Raw genomic sequence first — 22,816 nt, forward strand, 5'->3', positions numbered from 1 at the left:
ATAACCAAGGTTGCTTGTAGGGTTGGATGAACAGGGTGGTCACCTTGGCTGCCAACTTCCAGGGAGCACTGTGCCACTCAGCCTTTTTTCCCCTTTCCTGCAGCCACTACCTCAGGGGAGCACAATTAAGGGGGTACCCAAAATGTTTTCAACCCTGCCAGGCAAAATGCCTAGGGTTGCTCCTGGGTACAGCCCAGCCAAACTATCCCTGTTGCAGTTTTGCCAACTTTTGTTTTGTTCAAAAGTCATGAGATTGGCTTTAAAATCATGAGATTACGTAAACATAATTGATTTGGTGGTTTTTAGTTGTCTTCTGCTTTTTGAGCCTTTAGGGTGTACTGTGGTCACATTTTGAAGCTATCTCCACTGCCACAAGGGCTAGGAGGGTATTTTTCTTTAAGAATGAAGGCTGAAGTCCTCACATCTCCACTTGACTCCAGGAGTTGAGGCTTTAAGGAAAACTATAATTACCATGACAAAATCATGAGAATTCGCAACACAGCTGCGGTACTGGGCAGGGGCCAAAGTAATCAGCTAGGGAATGGAAGGGGGAGCAAGGACTCCAGGGCGGCTCTGGGTCCCACCCCCAACACCTAGTGCCGGGGGTGGGGCTTCTCGGCTGCCCTAGATGTCCTTATAAGGAGTGGATACTGCAGGGGGCGAGGCCTCTTTCTGTGCTGCTGTTCACGCCCTTATTTGGAAGCGACGCAATGAGGCGGGGAGGGAACAGAGCCCGGAAGGGGAAGGGGGCGGGGTTCAGGGAGAGGCTCAGCCAACCAGCAGCCGGTCTTCGGATTCGGCTGCCCCAGAGCCTATTTGTCACGCTATATACGTATCCCGCCCCTTAGCACTGCTTCCAGCCCCCCCGGCCCCGCGACCAGCAGCGCCTTAGCCACGATTTATTATCACAACTGTTGTTTTATTTCCAGGCGGGGTCCCACGTGGGAGGTCGGATCCCGATACCAAGCCCCTTGGCCACAATCCCGGGTCCCACCCACTAGAGCCCACGCGCCACCCAGAGCCGGGCGAGAACCTAGAACTCCGGGCTGCACCACCTGCTGCCCCCAGCGTGGCAGCAGGTCTAAGTCTGGCCCCAGCTCAGGGCCCTGCAGGCGGCGTGGAGACGATTAAACGTCTCCCGTTATTCAATGGGGTCTACGTTACCCATGATGCATTGCAACTGCAGGACACCCCGCTGTGGTTTCTCTCAGATTAGGCGCGCCAGCGTCTCTCTGCCCCCCAGCACTACATCTCCCATGATCCTCCGGACTGCAGCGCTCATCCTTCCCTCGCGCTCCCCCCCCGCCCGACATATCCATGCGCTTTGCGGCTCCTGCCCAGCGGCGCGGACTCCATTTCCCTGCGTGCCCCGGGGCGCGGACTCCATTTCCCTGCGTGCCCCATGGCCCGAGCCGCCCGGAAGTGCCCCTCCCCCATAAAGCGGAAGCGGGCGGCCGGTTGGTTTGGGGCGGGGCAGTATTTGGTCTCGACACCGACCGACCGAGAAGCTGCTGCAGAGCGAACCCCGCGCAGCCCGGACCGTGATCCCCTTGCCCGCAGCATCATGGTGAGACCCCGGCCCGCCGCCGCCATCTTGTGCCCCGCGGCCGCCATCTTGCCTTTGGGGCGCCTATGGGATCCATAGGGGAAGGCGAGCGTGGCGTACCCGCCACCTCTGTAGGGGCCGCCTGTAAGAGCTATCGGGGATCCCACTGTAGGATCCGATTTCGTCCTCCACACCACCTGTGGGAGAGGTGGGGCGCTGCTCTGTACGGGATTTCTATGAATGGGAGCTCCAAGGGGAGCCTCGTTTCCCCTATGGGATCTATAGGTGGCTGTTTGTCTGCTCCTTTCTGTGTCGGGAGGCCCGTGTAGGGTCCATGGGACTCTCGCCCTTTCCGAGGGGTTCCCGCCTACCTCCATGGGATCCATCTGGAGGTGCCTTTGGAAGTCATAGCGGGTGTCTGCTTCCTTTTCCCGCGTGGGATCCCTGTGAGGGGCTCTCTTATGCTTTCTATAGGGCCTGTTCTGGCCACTTCTCTTATAGGTGCAGGTGTGTGGCAGGATGCAGATGGTGCACCCCTATGGGTGAGTCCCACGTGGGGCTGGCCCCTTCTCCCAGCCTCTGATGGGGTTGGAGCTAGTTCTCGGGGGGGGGGGGGCAGATTGTTCCAGGGGCTCCTATTGCATCAGAGCATGGGGGTTGACAAAGGGAGATTCTCCCAGCTCCCCCAGAGCATGGGGTTTGAGGCTTGTCAGTCACCCCTAGCCCTTTTCTCCTTCCTGATGTCCTAGCTCCACTGTGGTATGTGGGGGCCTGTGACCTCAGGGCTCCCCTTGTCTGCAGTAGTTATCTTTCCACCGCTAGCCTTGGGGTGGTGGGATGCAGGTGGTGGTTGATGTGTCAAATGGGGCCAAATCACTAATGGGTGGGGGCCCCCTGCCAGGGGCTGCCAGTGAGATGTGGGCTGGATACTGGAATGGGTGGGGAGATTCTCTGGCCTGTGTTGTACAGGAGGTCTGAAAGGGGGCCATAATGGGCCCTTCTGACATTAAAATCTGAGTCTAAGATGAGCCCATCTTTGTGCCTACATTGTCCTAGCTCCCTGCAGATCAGTCAATCCAGTGTGCTGTGCTCAGCTCCCCCTCCCAGTCTTAGCACCCCACTGCTCCCCACTGACGTGCTATGACAGTGGGTGAGCGTGTTGCTCTGCAAAATGTCTGACTCCGTCTCTGCCTCGTGCTCCCAGCCCTGGTTCCAGCTCGCCCTGGCCAAACCTGCTTCAGTCAGGGCTAGCAGGGAGCCCGCATGGCCCTTGGCAGCTCTGGACTGGCTTGAGGGGTGGGGGTGCTCCCATGCAGCCTATAGAGCCCTTCCTGTGCCTGAAGACAAAGATGCTGGCGGGGAGGGGAGAGGTGCTTGGTTCGCTTGGTGCCTGGGCTCCTAGAGTTGCCTTGCTGCTGGGGCTAAGTGGTGAGCACAGCTTGGAGGGAAGGTGGGGAAACATGGGGGTGGAGGGTACAGGGAAATCTGGGGGTGATTAGCAAAGGGTGCTGGCAGTGACCCGGGAACAGTCTCATTTCTTTGGCAGAACCCGTAGCACTGATTTAGTATTTACAGGGTTAATGTTTTTTGCCATGGATTCAGACAGGGCTGCTGGGCCTGGGAACAAAAGCCCTTTAGCCTCCTATGGGCCCACTCAATTAGGAGGCTCGGGGGCTGCCCCTGGCTGCAAGGGCCTTGCTGCAGGGGTGGTTGTATTGGCTGAAGTATCTGGACCCAGGCCTGGGGATCTGCTGACTCTCTCCGGTGCTGGTTCCTGACAGGCCCCGTTCATTTCCCCCCTCCCTGCAACAGCCGCTGGAGCAAAGGGGCTGGTGCTTCCCCTAAAACAGCCTCCCTTCGCCATATAAGAGCATATCACTGTGCTGCTTTGCCGGCCAGCTGCTGAAGCCAGACTCTGCTGAAGGGCCGCCTTGGATGTTGGCTGGACCCTTGGGATCATCCAATGGGGGCCTGGGCTGGGTGGTTAGAATTTGGGGTGCCCCCAGCTACTCAGATTGGCCCCCCTGCTGCCAGGCAGTGGAGTGTGAAGTGCTATGGCAGGGCCCCCAATAATGAGGCTCTCGGTCTGAAGGTGTCTCGGGGGTGGGGGGGAGAGAAGGGTGAGCTCAGTAGTGTGGGGGGTGCTGTGCTCTGAACCCTGGGCCAGGAAGGAGGCTGTCATGGAGGCTCAACCATCTGTCTCTTGGTGCAGTAAAGCAGTTGCCTTGGGGGAGGGGGAGAATGGGGGATGGGAGGTAGGCATGGGGGGGGGGTGTTCCTGGGGTAAATGGGGAGTGGGAGGTAGGCACAGGGTGAGCAGGGGAAATAGGAGATGGGAGCTGTGGGAGGGGGGCTGGCAGGCAGGCACCGGGGTAGTGGTCTCCTGGGGTGAATGGGGGTTGGCAGGGCTCTGGGGGAGCAGGGGATAGGGAAAAGGGTTGTCACCCCATCCCTACAGATGGTGGCTTGCAGCAGGTCGCTTGCCCCGGGGACTGCACCATGGGGGAAGGGCCCAGGCTGCTGGGTAGCGATGGGGAAGCAGCGGGCACAACCTCTTTCTGCACAGGTCACGTGCAGCGCCGTTTCCTGCGTGGGGTTTCAGGTTCCCGCTGGGGGTGCTTGCGTAAGGCTCTGACGCAGCACTTCCCATTGTGCATGGCTCTGGCTGGAGCACCAGCAGCCCCACTGGTTTGCTACTGGCCCTTGCTGGAGTGTGTCTGCTTGTGTCCTGCCTGTGTAACCAGCAACACTGTCCGCTGCTTGCCCGATCCATCCCCCCACAACTCCAAAGCTGCAAAGTCCATGGCAGCTCCTGGGTTAAATCGTCTGGGCCCATTGGCTTGGGGCTTGGTAGAGTATGTGGGCCCCCAGCACTGACATTACCTAGCCTCCAAGGCCTCTTGGTGGGGGCAAGGGGTGGATCCCCCAACAGTCCTCTCTGCTTGGCTTCTGTTGTGAAGATCTGCCCCTCAGGGCTAGGAAATCCCAGTGTCTATTGCTCATGGCCCTTGGAAGTTGATGTGCTGGGGCCAATACCCCAGTAATGGGCACCTCATTACCCAGCCTTTGGAGGCTGGGGAAGCCCCTAATGCCTCCTCCTCCCCCCCCCCCCCCAGGCATCTGGCGTAGCAGTCTCTGATGGAGTGATCAAGGTCTTCAATGACATGAAGGTGCGGAAGGCCTCCACCCCCGAGGAGGTGAAGAAGCGCAAGAAGGCAGTGCTCTTCTGCCTGAGCGAGGACAAGAGGAACATCATCCTGGAGGAGGGCAAGGAGATCCTGGTGGGGGACGTGGGTGAGACAGTCGACGACCCCTATCTGCACTTTGTCAAGATGCTCCCGGAGTCGGACTGTCGCTACGCCCTCTACGATGCCACTTACGAGACCAAGGAGAGCAAGAAGGAGGATCTGGTCTTTGTCTTCTGGTAGGGCCGTGCCCCAGCCCCGTTTCCTCCAGGGTGGTACAGCCTTTTGCCCCTGCTGGCTATGCCCACCCTCTCCACCGGCTAGCTACTGGGGGAGCCACACCCCTTGTCTTGGTCACTCCCTGGGGTGCCTCATTATCTCTGCTGGCTGGGTCCATCCTTTGAGCGCATCTCTGTTCTGGCTACGCCCCACTGCCCTCTTCTGGCCATGCCCCTCTCCAGTATTGTGCCCTTCCCATCCTCCTCCAGTGCCATTCTCCCTGCTGCATCTTCTGGTAGAGCCAAACCCCTCAGCCTGGGGTGGCTCCCTTGCCCCTCCCCTTTCTGGCCCTGCCCCTCCATCCTCAAATTCCTTTTTATGGTCCTGCTTCCTGGCTCTAGCCAGGCCTGAGAAGCCCCTTGGATCCCCGCTCCCTGGCTGGCCGTGCCACCCCTTCCCTCTGCAGAGCTGCAGTGAAAGCTGCCTTTGTTCATCCAGTGCCAGCACCCGGCCCCTCTGCTGGGTGGAGCAAGCCCAGCAGGGAGTGCCAGCTGCTTGTTTAAAGGGCTGCTGGCTGACCAGCTGGCAGTGGGGCCCACAACACTAGGGCAGGTGGGAGGACTGGGGATCTAGGAGTGACCCAAGCAGTGCATCTTGGGCTGACTCTGCCAGCCCCTTTAGCCCAGCTGGGGCACCCCCTCCGGGGCATACACCGTACTCAGGGGGTTCTGAACACATTAGCTCCTTCCTGCTCTGGGGCCAGCTGGAGGCATGGAGAGGCTGCAGGGGTGGGACTTGTGGGAGGCATGAGTGGGTGCAGACAAGGGGGGGGTTGTTAATGGGGGGACTCTAGTGGGTGCCATGGGCAGGAGAGTTCAGACAGGCCTGGATTTGAAACTCTGCCCAGTGGGGCAGGGGAGACTGTCAGCACTATCTCTAGGTTTCAGCCAGCACAGCAGCTCCTATTTGGGGTGGCATTTAAAGGCCCTTATTGTGCTGGGCACAGAGCCACCCTGCTCCCTCTGCCAGGCATGGCACCGAGAGACCCAGAGCTCCCCCTCGGCCTTGCTGACCTGCCACAATTTCTTTCCTGGGCCTCTCCCAGCTATTCTCTTGCTCCTTGTGCCTCCTGCTGGGAATCTGCCCCTCAGGCGCTGTACCTAGTGTATGGCCTGGTGGGAAGGGCTCTCCCCCGCTCCTTTCAGCCCCTGTACCGCTGCTCAGTTCTCGTACACCTTCAGTCTGTGCCCAGGTGGGCGCTGTGTCTGAGGCCTCAGCTGCTGGGCTGTGCCTTGCAGGAGCCTCCAGTCCTTGGTGTTGGTATGAGTCCCTCCCCTCTCCCCGCAGGGCCCCAGATTGTGCCCCCCTCAAGAGCAAGATGATCTACGCCAGCTCCAAGGATGCCATCAAGAAGAAACTCACAGGTGAGTAGAGTCCTGCACCCCTAGCAGGCCATGTCCTGCCACCTGTGGGGCCCGGGGCCCTGGCCCATGGCGGGTGAGCGAGCTGGCAGCTCTGCAATGGGATGCCGGCCCAGCCTCATGGCTGTGCTGCTAGCCCCTCTGAGTGAGGTGCTGTATGACTTGAGCCTCATGGTCTGCCTGTGCCTGCCAAGGCCAGGTGGAACTGCACTCTGGGGGTGGCCCTTGGGGGCTAGCACCTGCGATGCTGGGACTCCTGGGTTCTATCCTAGCTCTGGGAGTGGGTTAGAGCCATTCGGGGGCGGCCCATGGGTCTGGATCTGATTCCTTGCTGTGCTCTGAGGCTACCCCCCACCCTTGGATGGGGGTGTCAATTCCCTGGTGCACGTCACCCACTGGGAGATGTTAAATAAATAGTCTCTGGTCCCATGGCAGGATGGGCCACCACAGTGTGGTGGCCGAGGGGCCCTGCCTGGGATGGGGCGGAGCTGGGAGTTCTCAGGCCCCCAGGCAGATGGTGCCTTTGCTAAGTCTACAGCAGGGCTTCTTGGCCGGGGGATCACAATCTCACTGCCCTGCCCATAGGGAGTGATGGGGGGGAAGGGGTTGGATCTGGGAGGGATGGGAGATAGGGGTTGATTTCCAACCTGAGACTTGCCCTAAGCTTCCCCATTTTTCTTCCCCCACCCAAGGTATCAAGCACGAGTTGCAAGCAACCTGTTACGAGGAGGTGAAGGACCGCTGCACCTTGGCCCAGAAGCTCGGTGGCAATGCCGTCGTCAGCTTGGAAGGGAAGCCCTTGTGAGCCGCTCTCAGTGCCAGTTTATACCGGAGCTTCCATGTTAATCAGTCCTGTGCTACCTTTTTTGGGGGGGGGAGGGCCATGGGGGGTGGGTGGGATAATTCCTTAGATAACGTTCCGATTCTTTGCCTCCTAAGTCTCCTTCTCCAGTTTGCACGATCAGAGTCCCCAAGACACTCCACGGCCCGGCCACGACCGCTGTGCGGGGCACCTGCCAAACCCACTGCCTCCTCGGTTACCTGGAACTTCCGCCTTGGAGACCAAAGGGACCATTCCCTGGGCACTGTAGCTTCTCAAGGTCCGGGGCTACTCCACCATCAGAAGGGACCATGCATTGAGCTCTCTAGCTTGATGTCTAGAGACACCAAGAAGGGCCCATTCTTGGAGTGCTGGAGCTCAGTGTGTAGGTCTTGGGACTGCTCCACCATTCATGGGGATCATCCGCTGAGCTCTGTCTAGTTCTGGGACCATTCCCCGTTTCCATTCCAGTAACGTCTCCTTCAAAGGTTGATCAGGGACCAAGTGGCTTCATTGTTACGTTGCCCTCTCCTGACAGCCCAGCTCAAATCCTCCATAGGGCTGAGGTCTTGATGGCCAGTCCACTGCTGGCTAGGGTGTTCCCAAAAGGGGCTAGTGAGAGAGGGACCCTCCAACAGCCAACCCCAGGTCTTGAGCCGCTAGCAGTTTCTGGTGGAAGGTGACATCCTAGTAGCTCCTCTTAACTGCATCCCTGTAGCCTTCTCCTGACTGGAATTAGAAATTTCTGGTGTGTGTAAATTTTTTTTTAAGGGTTTTGTGTTTTGAAACAGTGAAAGATGCCGATTCTCTCTGGCCCCACCGAGAGAGCTGGGGGTGTCCCCGGAAAGCAACCCCCTGCTGCCAACGCGTCCATGACTTAGTGGCTTTGTGCTTGTCTGTAGTACTGTGTATAAATGGAATATTGTGGAGAAACTTGCAAAATTTAAGTAACTGGGGGCTGGGACACATCCTTCCAGTGGAACTTACTAATATGGAAGCAGCACCTGTAATGACCTTCAATAAAAAAAAAGAATGCTAACAAGCTACTGCCCTGCCTGGTTTTATTTGGAAGGTTTGGGGCCACCGGGGAAACCAGGCAGAAGGACATTAGGGCTGGGACTAGTACCCAGGAGTCCTGGCTCCTGGGAGCCTGCAATCAGTGCTGAGCCTTGGGTGTGGTTGGCCATGGGAGCTGGGTGTGGCTGCTGCTTATGAGTAACAGCACCTGCCTTTTTTTTGTAAAACACCCAGGAGTGCAGGGGACCTGGGCAGGTCTGTGCCCCTGGCCACCTCCTTCCTGCCCTAGGCAGCTAGACTGCTCCCCACCCCCCTTCTGAGGCCAGCTCCACACCTGTCCCTGGTCAGTCAGGCCTGGCCTGGTGCCCTAGCCCTCCTGCAGCAGTTCAAAGTCCCATGCTGGCTGCGAAGGAGCAGTGGTGCTGGGACCTGCAAGCCTCTCCCTCTGTGTATGTCTCCTATGGACATCCTGCATTAGCCTGGCCTGGGGGTGGATAAGGGCTGGGTGAGGGGGTGTAAATCCCAGCTAGGATCAGCCCTTTGCTCCTTGGACCTGCCAGGAGAGCTGCTCAGTGGGCTGGGACTATGAGGGGGACAATAGTGCTGCCCCCTCCCTGCTCTCACTATCTCTTGCTGCCCCCAGAAGCCACCCTCAGCTTCATCCTGTGTGTAGGGGGAAGGCGGCTAGCTTTACCCCCAGGGGTGTAACAGGGTAAAGCGAACCTGCTCTAATCCACCAGCCGCTGAGGTGGAGCTAGAACCCAGGAGTCCTAGCTAACAGCCTTCTTATGGTCTAAGTGGACCATGGGTGAGTGATGCTTGGAAGCCAAGGGAGAAGGCAGGAGGGTTTGGGGTGGGGCAGGAGCCAGGATCCCTGGGTGTGTTTGAAGGTCTCCTTTCCTAGTGCTAGTCCCTGTTATGCCATGTACAGCCTTAGCAGGGGATGGGGGCTGAACAGGTTCCCTGCCTTCTGGGGTGTATTCCCTCACATGGGGAGGGGAGAGCTCTTAGGGCAGCTGTTGGCCCTGCTGGGGGAGGCCAAGCCTCCCCCACCCCACAGCAGGGCCCTATGTGGGAGTTCACACCAGCTGGGGATGCTAGGACAGCTGCTCTGCTAGGAGTGCTCAGCTCAGGGTGCTGTGATCAAGCAATGCAGGAGCTGGGGCTGGTGGGGGTCAGGGTGAGCAACCTCTGAAACAGGGAAGTCCCAGCAGCAGCAGGGGAGGAAGCAGGGCTGGAGTGAGAGCCTTGATGCTGGGGGGGCTGGGCCCTGGCTGAGCCTGGGCAGGTTTGGAAAAGGGGGGGGGAGGTTGACAATGAGGCTGCATGGATACAAAATGGGCCTTTATTGGGGGAGTTTGGGGCTGGGGGTACAGAGCTGTGGATGGACAGAATTGAATGATGATGGCCACCAGGCTGCAGTTGCTTGTCTTCCTACTGCAGTTTCACACTTCCCCCCCCCCCCCCCATCTCACACCCCTTCCTCCCCTCACTCTACCCCTCCGCACTGCATGTGGTTGCTGGGAGATGGTATCTAGCCTGGATTCTTGTGCAGGGCTAGAACAGCTCCAAATCAAAGGACTGGAAGGGAGCGTGAGAGGTCATCTAATCCAGCCCCCTGCACTCAAGGCAGGACTAAGTAGTATCTAGGAAAATCCCTGACAGGTGTTTGTCTAACATGCTCTTAAAAATCCCCCGTGATGGAGATTCCACAATCCTCCCTAGGTAATTTATTGTAGTGCTTAACCACCCTGACAGTTAGGAAGGTTTTTCCTAATGTCCGACCTACACCACTCTTGCTGCAATTTGAGCCCATTGCTGCTTGTCCTAGCTCAGAGGTTAAGATGACATTTTTTCCCCTTCCTCCTTTAAACAACCTTTTATGTACTTGAATGCACCTTAACATCCCCCATGCCCTCTGCCACATGTGGTCTTCCTGCAGTGGGGGGTGGGGGACAGAGGGGAAGGGGCTCACTGTCTCCAAGCCCTCCTGCTCTAACCCACTATACCTCACTGTCCTTCCAGAGCTGGGGATAGACCCCAGGAGTCCTGGCTCCCAACCCTCTCCCCGCCTAAAGGAACTCTGCTTGCAGCCATCTCTGGGAGGCCAGGGGAGGGAGTTAATGGGCGTTGGGGGGGTTGCCCCCCCAGTCAGATGGGCCCCCAGAGTTGGCAGAGCTGGTATGGAGGGGGCTGGAATGCCAGCGGGGTTGGGGCAGGGATATATGGGGCTGGGTTATGAGGGAGCAGCAGTAGCACTGGGGGGTGTCTCTGCAGCAAGGTACTGAGAGGCCCCTCCCCCAGGTGCAGGGCTGGGTGGCAGTGTCAGGCGTCGCCCTTCAGCACAATCAGGGTGTTCCGCAGCAGCAGGCTACTGGCCTGGAAGAGAGGGGAGAGGGTTAGAAAGGGGGACACCCCCCCAGTGCAATGCTCCAGGGGAAACGGACCCCAAGAAAACCTATAATGACCCACCCCATACCTCTCTCACAGCTGGGGACAGAACCCAGGAGTCCTGGCTCTCAGCCTAACTGGGAGTGGCATTGCAGAGACTGAACCTGTATGAGGACCCAAGTGTGTCACACTGCTGCCCCCTGCAGGCAACACCTGGGTATTGCAACTGAGGACAGGGTCTGTGCTGATGGGGGAGCATGCAGGTGATTGGGGGGAGCTCAGACAACCCTCCAGTCCTGTCCCCCTGGGTGCAGAGAGCATGGGGGGGGGGCACAGGGCTTCCCAGGGGCTTGGGGGATGGGGAGACAGACCATGCACTGGGTGAGGAGGGTAAGAAAGAGATAGGAGCTTCTGAGGGGTCCCAGTTCAGGTTTGGTGGGGGAGGCAGGTAGTTGTGGGGGAGGGATCCCCAGGGGTTCTCAGTCAGGGTTGGAGGAGTTTCTGGAGGGTGTGGGGGGGAGTGGTAGTTCCTGCAGCTCCACACTCAGGCTGGGGTAGGGAGGTTCCCAAGGGCTAGCAGGGAGGTAGGTGGGCCCCAGGCAGGGTTGTAAGATTTCTGAGGGTCCCTGATACCTTAGCATGTTTCAGCTCCAGCTCTGCCAGCTCGATCAGGTTCTTGCGAAATGCAGAGATTCGACGTGACTTGAAATCAGTCAGTTCTGCCCGGGGAGAGAAAGAAATGGGAAGAGAGAGAGAACCCAGGAGATCTGTATCCTAGCTCCCTGCTCTAACCCATTAGACATCCCCCCCTTTCCCCTCCCAGAGACAGGGACAGAACCCAGGACTCCTGGCTCCTAGCCCTTCTGTATTCACCTTGCTTGGCGGAGGCTGATAGCTGTTCAAAGCGGTGACAGCACAGCTGCTGATGGGCCTCAGCCGGCTTCACCTCCTTGTTCCTCGTGCGGGCTCTGTCTAGTGCCTTGTTGGCATTCTCATAATCAGCCAGGGCCCGCAGGCGCCGGTACAGCAGATCCTGGGGACACAGACAGTTATACATCTCCATGCCCCACCCCAGAGGCGGCTGCATCTCTGCACCGTGCTGCCTGTACCTTGGCTGCCTGTGAGTCTCTCATGTAGTACTTGAACAGGTCAGACAGTTTCAGATCCTCATCTGATGCCACACGGCCCTCCAACTTCTGGGGAGGAGAGGACAGAAGGGGGGGGGTGATCAGCAAAGGGGTGTGTGTGTTAATCCCCCAGTTAATCCTGAGTCTCTACACCCCATCCTTCTGAGCTAATGTCACCCCCTCAGAGGTCCCCAACATCCAGCCATAGGGGGTGGAGACCCCCTGAGAAGGGGGCTGGAGGTGCAGGATGGGGGCCCTGAAGGCCCTGCCTCCCCACTGCAGAGTCTGTGGGGTGCGGCTGATCCTGGTTGTGGGGTTCAGGGGAAGGTGGGGGACACCAGGAGACTGGGGGGGTCTGGAGCATGAGGAATCGTGGCAGAGTGTGGGGGGGGGTAGAAGCCCCAGAGCAGAGGGGGTCCATGGTAGAGTAGGGGATGGGGAGAGACCCCTCGGGGGTGGGGGGCAGGGAGGAGCCCTCACTCACCCGCAGCCGTTCAAAGAGTTCAGCCAATTTCAGGAAGCTCCTGGGGAATGAAGGGGAGACTCATCAGTGACCCCCCTGGTACTTCCCCCACAGTAACCCACCCATTGCACCCCTCCCCAGCACCACCAGCCCCCTAATGCCCCTACACCCTTCCCCAACATTAGGGCCCCTGGATCTTGCATCCCCCCCACCAGACAGCACCCCATCCCCTTCAGAGTCCCCTGTGTCCTGACCCCCCACCAGACAGCACCCATCCCCCAGCTCTGTCTGAGGTCCCTCCTTCCCCCCAGAACTCTACCGCCACACCAGGAAGTGCCCCCCCATCCCCTATCCATCAGTGCCCAACTATCCACAGGGCCCTGTCACCACCACACTGGGCTGCCTTCCCCACCCCCAAAATGCCTCCCACCTCACCACTCTCTCCCCAGCAGCTAATCCCCATCTGGCACCCTAGGCTGGGCATGGAAGTGCCCCCTGGTGCCCAACTGCGGTCATTGCGGGGGGGGGAGCAGAGTGCATTCTAGGGGAGGGCACACCTTATAGCAGCCCCCCACTCCCAGCTTGGTGGGGATTATTCAAGCCCCAGTCCCAATGCCTCTTTCCCCAACACAGCTCCCCACAGCAAGCAGTTCTGGGGGCCTGTAGGGCGCCCCTTCCCTGCACCTCAATACTCACATCTGGAGCTGGCGGACTTCCTGTGTGCCCAGGCTGCCCAGTGCCACCGAGATGGGGATATAGTCCTCTGCCAGGCCTGTATTGGGGGGCAGCCATCAGGGCAGGGGATGTACCCCATTAGCCTAGGGACTTCCCCCCCCCCGGCACCGAATCAGGAGTCCCTGCCTCATACCCACCTCCTGGAGCCCAATGGGGTTCCCCTCCCCAGAGCCTCCACCACCCTGCCCCTCTGACCCCGAAGGGCTCCCCCACTGCCTCCAGATAGGGGCCAGCTCCTAGGCAGCTGCCACTCACCAGGAGATCCCTGGTGGTAAGCACCCCAGGGGGTCCCCACCCACAAGTGCCCCGACCACCAGGAAGCTCCCCTCCCCAGGGGAGACGCTCCTGAAAGGGGCAGTGCCAGGGGCCAGGGTGGGGCAGGAGGGTGATCCTGGTACCAGAGGGGGCTGTAGGGGAGGGACCGGAGAGAGAGAATCCCGCCCCTCACGTACTCTTGTGGGAGCGCATGGCACGGTCGGCCTTGAGGCAGGTGTCGCGCACCCGGGTGTGGTACTCCAGCAGGAACGTCCGCTCGTGCTCAAAGAACTCGTCCACCTCCTGCAGGGGGTGACAAGGAGCCAGAGAGCCATGGGGTGCCCCACACCCCACCCCACCCATAACAGGGGAGGTGGATCGGCACACACCATGCAGCCCCTCAAGCCCGTGTGTGTGTGTGTGTGTGCGCGCGCCATGTGGTCCTTGCACAGGGCGGGGGGGGGTCATCTATGTGGGCTGGGCTAAGTGCTAACATGGTCACTGCTGAAAGGGGAGGAATCTGTGCGGGCTGTGCCACTCTCCACTGAGTGCTGGGGAGGGGGGAACGGATAGCTGCATGCCGTGCCACTCTCTGTGGTACCGTGGTGGGGGGAGGGTTGCACCAGCTCTGCCACTTGCTGCAGTCAGGGTGGGGGGTGAGCTGTGCAGGCCAGGTTACTCTCCGCACTGGGGCTTGGGGGAGAAGGGGGCGGGGGGCTGTGTGACAGAGCCCCGTTGGTGATTTGCTACTCCATCAGCCACTCCTATCAGGCCCAACACACTCACTACACCTAACATGCTGGTATCACGAGATATCACTGGAAAACTAACTCCCCGCTCATTAATATTCCAGTGTGATGTAGGGCCCGGGTGTGTACAAAGAGTCGGAAGTAGGCAGTAGACTGATGTTCTTCAGATGGGTTTGGCAAGCAGCGCATAAGCCCAGTCTGCCCTAGGCAAAGGAACGTGTATTTGCTCGGCTGACCGGTCATCAGGCAGAGGCAACGAAGGAATCTCTGCGTACAAAATTGAACAAAACCAGCAGCCCAGTGGGCCGGGGAGAGGCCTCTTAGCTATATAGACAGGGGATCTGAACCGCAAATGCTCAGCTACAAGCAACTGCTTGTAGCTAATATTCCTGTATTATAAAAGTGTAATGAGGAAGGATCCAAGGGGCCAGAGCACTTGAAATCACAGGCCGCTGGGTCCTCCAGTCCCCGGGAGCTGAGTTTAGGTTAGGACCCTGCTCAGACAAGGGTTGTAACTGGCTGAAGTGAAGTGTCAGTCTTAGAAGCACAGGTGGAACCGTTTATCTTTACTCTTCCTACGGGTACCATTTAAACCTTTGCCTTTGCCTTCACTAAACGTGTTTTACTATCCACCAGTTCGGTGCTGGGACTGCCATAAGAGCATTTGTCAAACCCCAGTGAAGTCAGCGGGCGGCCCTGGATTGCCCCTCTGAAGGAACAACAAACTTCCTTACTACTGTGAGTGTTGCAGGAGAGGGCTGGCCAGTGCAGGACTGTTTGGAGGAAAGTCAGGACGGGGGAGAGGGTGCTGGGGTCACTGGGGGTGGAAGTCAGAGTGTGCCCTACATGGTAGTAGCCAGACCGTGAGCCACAGCAGCAGAGCACTGAAGGCACCCAGAGCTGCAGGACAGGCATTGGTCCTGATTGTCACTAGGGGGTCTGTGCAGGGCCCATGGATTTCTGGGGAGATGGAATCTGATGGAGGCACACACGCTTTCCCTGCTCCCCACGGGGGTTCACACACACCCCCACATGCAGTGGGTCCTGGCTCACCTTCAGCCCCGACACCCCGGTGATGAGCACCTCATCAGCTGACTTGACGATGTTCCGGAAGAAGCCGCCCAGCAGCTCCTTGCGGTTCTTGCCACGCACACTGAGCTGCAAGGAGAGGGAGTGCCAGGTGGGGGGGGGAGAGGGCCCCCCCCAGGACCCTCTGCACCTCACATCCCTCCCAGCCCAGCACAGAAGCTGCCCACAGCCAGAGATAATATGAGCATTAGGGGAGGGATCTGTACAGGACAGGGTTGGAAGGGAGAGGGGGGCAGGGCAGTGGGGAGAGAAGGAGGTGCCCCCCTCACCTCCCTGGCTCCTTCCAGGCCCTGTGCTCCTCATGTTGTGGGGGGGCAATCTCCCACATGCCCCCCCCCCTTGTTGGTGGGAGCCGGCAGAGACGGGTATGGCCTCAAATTGGGTACCAGGGGCCTGTGCCAGGGAGACAAGCAGCTCAGCAGGGAGAGGGGGGTTGAAGCTCAGCAGTGGAGAAGGCTGGTAGTGGGGGTAGTTCAGTGGGGAGGAAGTGGGGGGTTCAGCAGGGGAGAGGAGAGCTGGGGGGCTGGGGCAGGCATTTCAGGAGGCCAGGAGGATCAGAGGGCGCCTCAGGTGGGTGGGGGGGTCAGGGGGCTCAGTCAGGGGTGGGAGGCTCAGGGGAGGGGTTCTGGGGGGCTCACATCTTGGTCGTATTCCAGGAAGACATAGAAGTTGTGGTCCCGGCGCAGGACGGGATGGGCTGCCAGGCGCTGCAGGAAAACCTCGTGCATTGCCACTGTCTTTTTGAAGATGGCCAGGTACTCGCTGCGGGAGACAGGCGGGTGAGCATCTGCAGGGACAGTGGGACTAACCCCTCTGTATCAGCTCTCGCTGATCGCCTGTACTGCCCCCATGGCACAGCGCCCCCTAGTGCCACACTGGGGCATTGAGGTCAGCCTCCGCCCTCCCTTGGTGTCACTCACCCCTCCAGCTCCTGCTTCATCTTGGCGAACTCCTCCCGCGTCAGGGTGCTGTTCCCCTCCCCAAGACGCTGCAGCTTCTCCCGCGATGCCTCGAAGTCAGGCCTCGGGGGTGCAGGGGGGATCTGAGCCAAAGGTGGTGGGGGAAGAACCAGGAGACATATTAGCTCTGAACCCCTCCTTCAGCCTCCCAAACCTCTGGGACCCCAGGCCCCCATGGCCCCCTGACACTAGCTGTGGGGCAGGCTGGGGGAAAAGGGAGGAGCAGGGCAGGCCAGGGGTGAGGGTGGAGCTGATGGGGGCTAATGGTTGAGACATGGGGGTGAAAGGGCAGAGCTGAGAGGGCCTCACAGTTGGAGGAGGGGAGTGGAGCTGGAGGGGCTGAGAAAGGATTCACGGCCAGTAGCTATGGGATGGGGGGAGGTCTCAGAGCAGGAAGGCAAAGGGCTCGGATGTCCTGTTGGAGGATGATGCCTCAGGCTAGGGCAGGGCCATTGGTGGGGTCCATTAGGGGCAGGATGTCAATGGCTAAAGGATCCCCCTCCTCTAGAAACACTCTTCCTTTTCCGCACACCCCTGCCCCCCTTACAGTGATCCTGTGTCTCCCCCTGCACCCCAAGCTCCATGCCCTTACAATTCACAGATTCACTGATCGGGGGCGCAGTGATCATCTAATCCGCCTGGATAACACAGGCCATAGGGCTGCCTGGAATTAACTCCTGGTTGTGTATGAGCATTGACACCTAATAGCAACAACGATGTTCCACTTCATACAGTTCCACAGAGGGGCAACCACTGCGTTGAAATGCTTCAGGGTTGATAAGCTTCATAATGAAGCGATCTCTGATAGGTAAGTGGTGGTGATTTCCAAGGAGTACTTGACATTGGATGACCAGCTGTCTAGTGCAGGGGAAGAGTGGACTTTATTTTAAGATGCTATTGTAACCAATACACCTCCTGGGTGTGGTGTTCTGTCCCATGTAGTGGCACCAAGACCACTTAGAGCAGTGATTCCCAAACTTGCGTCCTGGTGACCCCTTTCACAAAGCAAGCCTCTGAGTGCGACCCCCCCTTAGAAATTAAAAACACTTTTTAATATATTTAACACCATTATAAATGCTGGAGGCAAAGTGGGGTCTGGGGTGGGGGCTGACAGCTTGTGACCCCCCATGTAATAACCTTGCGACCCCCTGAGGGGTCCTGATCCCCTGTTTGAGAACCCCTGACTTAGAGAGAGAGAGATTAATGAGTTTGCTCCACAGCCTCAGCTAAGAGCCATGTGGCTTTTAGCTCATGCAGTAGAGACTCATGCACTAAGCTTCAGAGGTCCCAGGTTTGATGACGACCGGGGTCTGTTGGTGTTACACTATTACCGAGATTGCTGGAGAACCACTAAGGAGAATGAATAGCAACACTGGATTACAGATGATACCATCAAATTTTGAGACAGAAAAAAAGAGGTGCTGTGCAGAATGGATGCACTGGAAGGTTAGAGTCAAGTCAGTGAAGGGAGAAAGAAATGGGCAATAGAGGGAAAGAAATGTCTTGACTGAGGAGTCAAGGGGACCTGTTGGAATGATCATAATCAATGGTGGAACAGTTTGGCACAGCACATTGAGGAAGCCTCTGTAAGACGTGACCAGAAAGGTGTATTTGAGATTTTGAAGGTCCCCACTGGATGTCCATTCTCTCAGCTTCTGCCAGTTAAGGACAAAAATGGAGAATACTGCCAGGATATCAGTGCACCACTTAAAAGTTGGTGGGAGCATTTTTGTGAATTGATTCACCACCAAGATGTAAACCAAAAATGAACCCAAGAGAAAATGGGCAGGTGACCTTAGAGGAAATGATGCTTGCAGTCAAACAGTTATGACATGATAAAGCACCTGGTTTTGACCATATTTACGGTAATTAGAACTGCTAAAGAGTGGAGGCCCGGATTGAATTCAGTTGTCTGAATAGCTTGGAAACCCGGTCACATTCCAGAAGACTGGAAAGGAGGCTGAATCCTCCCCTTTTTTCCAAAAAGAGTGATCAGCTTGCTCAGATTAGCAGGGAATAACGCTGCTGTCAGTCCCAGAGAAGATGTTTACCATCGCATTACTGAGCCAGCTGAAATACTGTCTCACCCCAAACATGAGAGACAACCCGTGTGGTTTCTGCCCAGGTTGAACTACAATCCAGCTATCTGTGCTCTGTGAGATGTTACTGAAAAACAACAAAAGGACATTAACACCGCATGTAAAGACTCGCCAGCTGCTTTTGACTCCACTGTGAACACTTCTGTGCCAGGATGGGGTGCATGAAGACTTGGGGGTGAAAGATCCACACCCCTGAGAGAAGTAGCTATGGCGACCTACCCCCCAGTGTAGCCAGCACTAGGTCATAGAATCATAGGGTTAGAAAGAACCACAAGGGCCATCTAGACTAACCTCCTACCTAGCTGCAGGGTTTGAACCTAGCTACTGCATCTCAGGGAGGTGGATTACCTATGCCAATAGGAGAAGTCCTCTCATCAGTATAGGACGTGATGCCACTGTAGCAATTTAAGTGAAGACATACCCTTAGTGTGCATGGTGGAGGAACTATACCATGGTACATTTAGCTGTGTGAAGGTCAGTGGTTGTATTACAGACAGGGGCGGCTCTACAAATTTGGCCGCCCCAAGCAGTCATGCCCGGGAGGCGCCCCCGAGCCGCGGGAGCAGCGGACCTCCCGCGGGCATGACTGCGGAGGGTCCGCTGGTCGCGTGGCTCGGCTGGACCTCCCACAGCTGCGGGCGGTTCGCTGGTCCGGCGGCTCCGGTTGAGCTGCCGCAGTCATGCCTGCGAGAGGTCCACTGGAGCCGCGGGCCGAGCGTCCCCTCCGCAGTCATGCCTGCGGCAGGTCCGCTGCTCCTGGGGCTCCGGTGGACCTCCCGCAGGCATGACTGCGGCAGGTCCGCCGGCCCAGCCTGCCGCCCCTCCGGGAAAGGGCCGCCCCAGGCGGGTGCTTGCCCCGCTGGGCTCTGGAGCCGGCCCTGATTACAGACTGGTTTTCAGTAGAATTGGGTACACTAGTGATATGCTCTCTCACCTATATAATCTAATATTCTAAAAGACTATCTGAGGATAAAACTGACTGTGGCCAAAGTAGGAGACGTGAAATGGAGAGATTAATCTTTATGTGATCTTTAGCATGCTGATATTACTGCCTTACTTGGAGAGATTACTGGCCAACTACAGCTAATGCTGGGAGAGCTGAGAAAAACAGCAGAATCTCTGGGATTTAGGGTCAATGGTGATCAAACCAAAGCTATGCAGGCCTCCTACAAAACAGAAACAAATGACCTGCAAATGATGCATGTAGACAGCAATGACATTGAGTGGGTGAATAGGTTTATCTATCTGAGTAACCACTTGACAGTACGAGGCTCTATATCCAAAGAAGTCACATTGGATTGGTCTTGCATACATGGCATTTCGGTGTCTTCAAAGGCCTCTGGCAGGGGTGCTGGAACCATTTGTAGAGTGGGGGTGCTGAGAGCCACTGAACCAAACTATAAACTCTGTATAGAATGAAACCACTTCCAGCCAGGGGGTGTGACAGCACCCCTAGCACTCCTAGTTCCAGCACCTGTGACTCTGGTTGGCAGGATGTCCGTGTGACAACTAAGATACAAGTGTTCAATGTGGTAGTGATGAGAACTCTGTTGTATGGAGCAGAAACATGGCCATGAAAAACAGGTGAGGAAAGGAAACTAAGCAGTTGTCAGTGTCAAAACACCCACTGATTTGATTTTGTCACAAACAAAGAGATACTTAGACGACCCCAGCAAGTTGCAACCTTGCATCCTCTGAGAAGAAGACTGCAATGGTGTGGTCATCACATGGAGAAGAAGGTGTTTTTACAGAAGCTTAATAGACCTGAGATCAAAGAAAGTAGAGCATGAGACCAACCACAAATGAGGTTGGAAGATGCAATTTTGAAGGATTTAAGAAGCCTAAATCCTCCCATGCTGACTCTTGCCGAAGGAAGAAGACTTGCAAGGGACTATTCAGGATGGAAGTTAATGTTATGTGCACCACAGCTACATCACAGCCATGTGAATCTTCTGCTGCTGTGAATTAGAGCAGACTAGAAAAACATCCTGTCTTGACTGAAAAATGTCCAGCGATGGAGAATCTACCACAGCTCTTGGTAAATTGCTCCATTGGTTCATTCCCCCCACTGGTACAAATTTGCACCCTATTTCCAGTCTGAAGTTGTCTGGCGTCAACTTCCAGCCCATGGATCTCGTTAGACCTTTATTTGCAGACTGAGAGCAAGACACCAATTAACCATCTCTTGGTTAAACTGAGCAGATTGAGCTCTTGGAGTCCCCCCTATCACAGCATGTTTTCCAGTCCTTTAACCATTCTCGTGACTCTTCTCTGAACCCAATTTAGCAATGGCCTTCTTGAGTTGTGGACACCAGAACCTGACATGATGCCCCCCAGATGCCCTCCTTATCATGATCCCTATATCTCCTCTCACCCTTTCCAATGTCCCCCTGGTCCCCCTCATCCCCTCCACTCCCACTTACAATGATGCCAGCGTATTCATCATTTTCAGAGAAGGTGTCGTGCAGCCAAACAAAGTCCTCATGCTGCCGGACCACGGAGAGTGCTGGGCGGATGAAGTGGGGCAGGGAGCTCTGCAACAGGGGGCAGGGGATGAGACACTCCAAACCTGGGACCCCCCAGAATCCCCTTTGATATCTGGACCTGTCAGAGACCACCCCAAATGGGGACATCCAAGCCAAGGACCCCCAAACCTCAGGGGGCAGTCATTCCCCAGAGACCCCCCAAACCTCAGAGCCCTATGGTGGGAGACCCCCCATAAGGGACCCCTTCCACCCTGCCTTTCTAATCCTCTCACCCTATACTCCCCCTCACCTTGGTCTGGACAGTGAATTTCACCTTGTCCCGTTCGCTGACTGCGTCTGAGATCTCAACCTGCAAGGAGGGATCAGTGACGAGCTCCTCCGAGACTGAGCAAGGCTGGGGAAGAGAAGAGGGTTAGATATAGGGGCACCCAACGGGGAGGGGGTGCAGGGCGATGCCCGACCCAGGGCACCATGGGGGGCAGCAGGGTACTGCCCCTCCCGGGTGGGGAATGCAGGACCCCGACCCCGCCGTGGGGCCGGGGTCCCAGGCTCACCTTGCTCTCCTCCCCAGGCGGCATCTCCAGCGGCTCCTCCATGCGCCCCCAGAAAGAGAGCAGCTCAGGATGCCCGGCAGATGAACCCAGGCTCAGGCCTCATCAGCTGACTAGGAATGGGGGGTGCGGCGCGGGCGGAGGGTGTTGTCTCTTTAAATCGGCTGTGACAGCTATTCCACGCCCCTCGTCCCATTGGTCCCGGGCACGGAGTCCTCGCTGCCATTCGCCGGGATTCCCATCCGTCACCCACCGGGCGGGGGAGTGGGGGGCGGTCATACCTTCTTAAGGTGGCGTAGGGAAGATAAGTGTGCGTGTGCTCCCTCTCCCTTGGGGGCTGGTCCCAGCTGGGTAGGGGCTTAGGGGGTGACCCCGGCAGCTGAGGAGATGGGGAAGCAGGGCACCCTGGGACGCTGCAGGGGGAGAATGGGGGGGTATCACCTGGGTATGGTGCCCCTTGGTATCTTGGGGGCCCTCTGAGGCTGCAGGGGGATGTGGCAGTGGGGGCTTGGGGGATGGGCTCGACCATCCACCCCTTGCTCTGGCTGAAGCAGTGGATGGAGAAATGACAGCATTGCTTGCCCCATTGCTCCAGACCTACATCAGCAATGAGCCCTGTTGGGTCTCAGCCCCTCAGCATACGGATACCACCCAAGGTCCTACAGCTCTGATTAGTTTACCTTCACAGAGCTGTTACCTTCACAGTCCAAAGAACAAAGCCTCACACCCCAGCCTGAGTAGGCAAAAAACGTGCAATCATTTCACAAGTAAGGACACCCCAGGCAGAGCTGGGCATAGACCCACCCACAGGCCCAGGTCTCAGTCACTTTGCCTTTCAGAGGGAATGGCCCAAACTATGTGCTTGTGTACTCCCTGCTAACACTGCATTGAGTGTTCTCTGGTGGCAAGAGCTCATACCTGCTGCTGCCTCTGCACTCCCATTCATTGTCCTGTAGCTCGATGGGCAGAATGTCATCCTTATAAATCAGGAAATTCCCAGGTTTGCTCCCTGCCTGAGTCCCAACACAAGGGCACACCCTAAGGCCATCTCTTCATGGTGATGTTACAGCAGTGTGGTTTGCTCACTCGAAATGCAGCAATGTAATCACAGTGAATTGAAGTGCATCTGCATCCCTTTGCTACAGTTTGCATCAGTTCAAATTCACCGCATGGCATTCTAGGCAGGGAATCCATGGTGTAACATTCTACCACTTTGCTGTTGGCCCCCTTTCCAATTTAGCAACATCCTTCTGCAACTGTGGGCACCAGAACTGGACACAGGATTCCAGCAGCAGCTGCACCAGTGCCAAATAGAGAGGTAATAGAACCTCCCTTCTCCTACTTGAGATTCCCGTTTATGCATCCATGCATTATGAGATGCCTACCAGAAACTCCAGGAATTTTGGGAGTGGGAGGAGTCAAATGAAAACACCCATGGTTCCTCTCCTGACATCTGTTCATTTTGCCAATGCCTTTTCTGACCTGGTGATAGCCAGCACAGACGTCCTATTGCTGAGCACCAGGATCAGGACAGTCAGTAGTGCAAAGAAACACAAGGGAGTAAGGTAATATCTGCTATGGGACCATCCCCATGTCTCTCTAATATACTGGGACCAGGAGGGCTACAGCCCTGCAGACCACTACGACAAAGGGAACATTAGCCTATTCAGTCTGAGCTCCTGTTTCTCACATCCCAGGGTCACC

At 57.2% G+C, this 22,816-nt stretch overlaps 2 protein-coding genes across 3 annotated transcripts; one reads left to right on the forward strand and one right to left on the reverse strand.

The window, feature by feature from the left end:
* The first annotated feature begins 1,387 nt into the window (after positions 1-1,387).
* CFL1 (cofilin 1) lies at positions 1,388-7,247 on the forward strand. The gene is made up of 4 exons (XM_045025094.1): positions 1,388-1,567; positions 4,663-4,970; positions 6,298-6,374; positions 7,064-7,247. The coding sequence occupies exons 1-4, from the start codon at positions 1,403-1,405 to the stop codon at positions 7,174-7,176; spliced, it is 663 nt and encodes a 220-aa protein (XP_044881029.1). The 5' UTR covers positions 1,388-1,402; the 3' UTR covers positions 7,177-7,247.
* Positions 7,248-9,974: 2,727 nt separating this feature from the next.
* SNX32 (sorting nexin 32) lies at positions 9,975-21,264 on the reverse strand. 2 transcript variants are annotated; one of them, XM_045025209.1, is made up of 13 exons: positions 21,116-21,264; positions 20,851-20,955; positions 20,499-20,609; positions 15,938-16,059; positions 15,656-15,779; positions 14,982-15,086; positions 13,377-13,482; positions 12,886-12,961; positions 12,211-12,250; positions 11,709-11,795; positions 11,473-11,632; positions 11,233-11,318; positions 9,975-10,587 (listed from the first exon to the last, which is right to left on the reverse strand). In XM_045025209.1, exons 1-13 carry the CDS (start codon positions 21,155-21,157, stop codon positions 10,534-10,536), a joined length of 1,218 nt encoding a protein of 405 aa, XP_044881144.1. In that variant the 5' UTR covers positions 21,158-21,264; the 3' UTR covers positions 9,975-10,533. The 2 variants fall into 2 exon arrangements, with proteins under 2 accessions (XP_044881144.1, XP_044881145.1); XM_045025210.1 differs by lacking the exon at positions 21,116-21,264 and having other exon boundaries at positions 15,938-16,039.
* Positions 21,265-22,816: the final 1,552 nt, after the last annotated feature.

Source organism: Mauremys mutica, chromosome 7, assembly GCF_020497125.1.
Source record: "Mauremys mutica isolate MM-2020 ecotype Southern chromosome 7, ASM2049712v1, whole genome shotgun sequence".
NCBI lineage: Eukaryota > Metazoa > Chordata > Testudines > Geoemydidae > Mauremys > Mauremys mutica.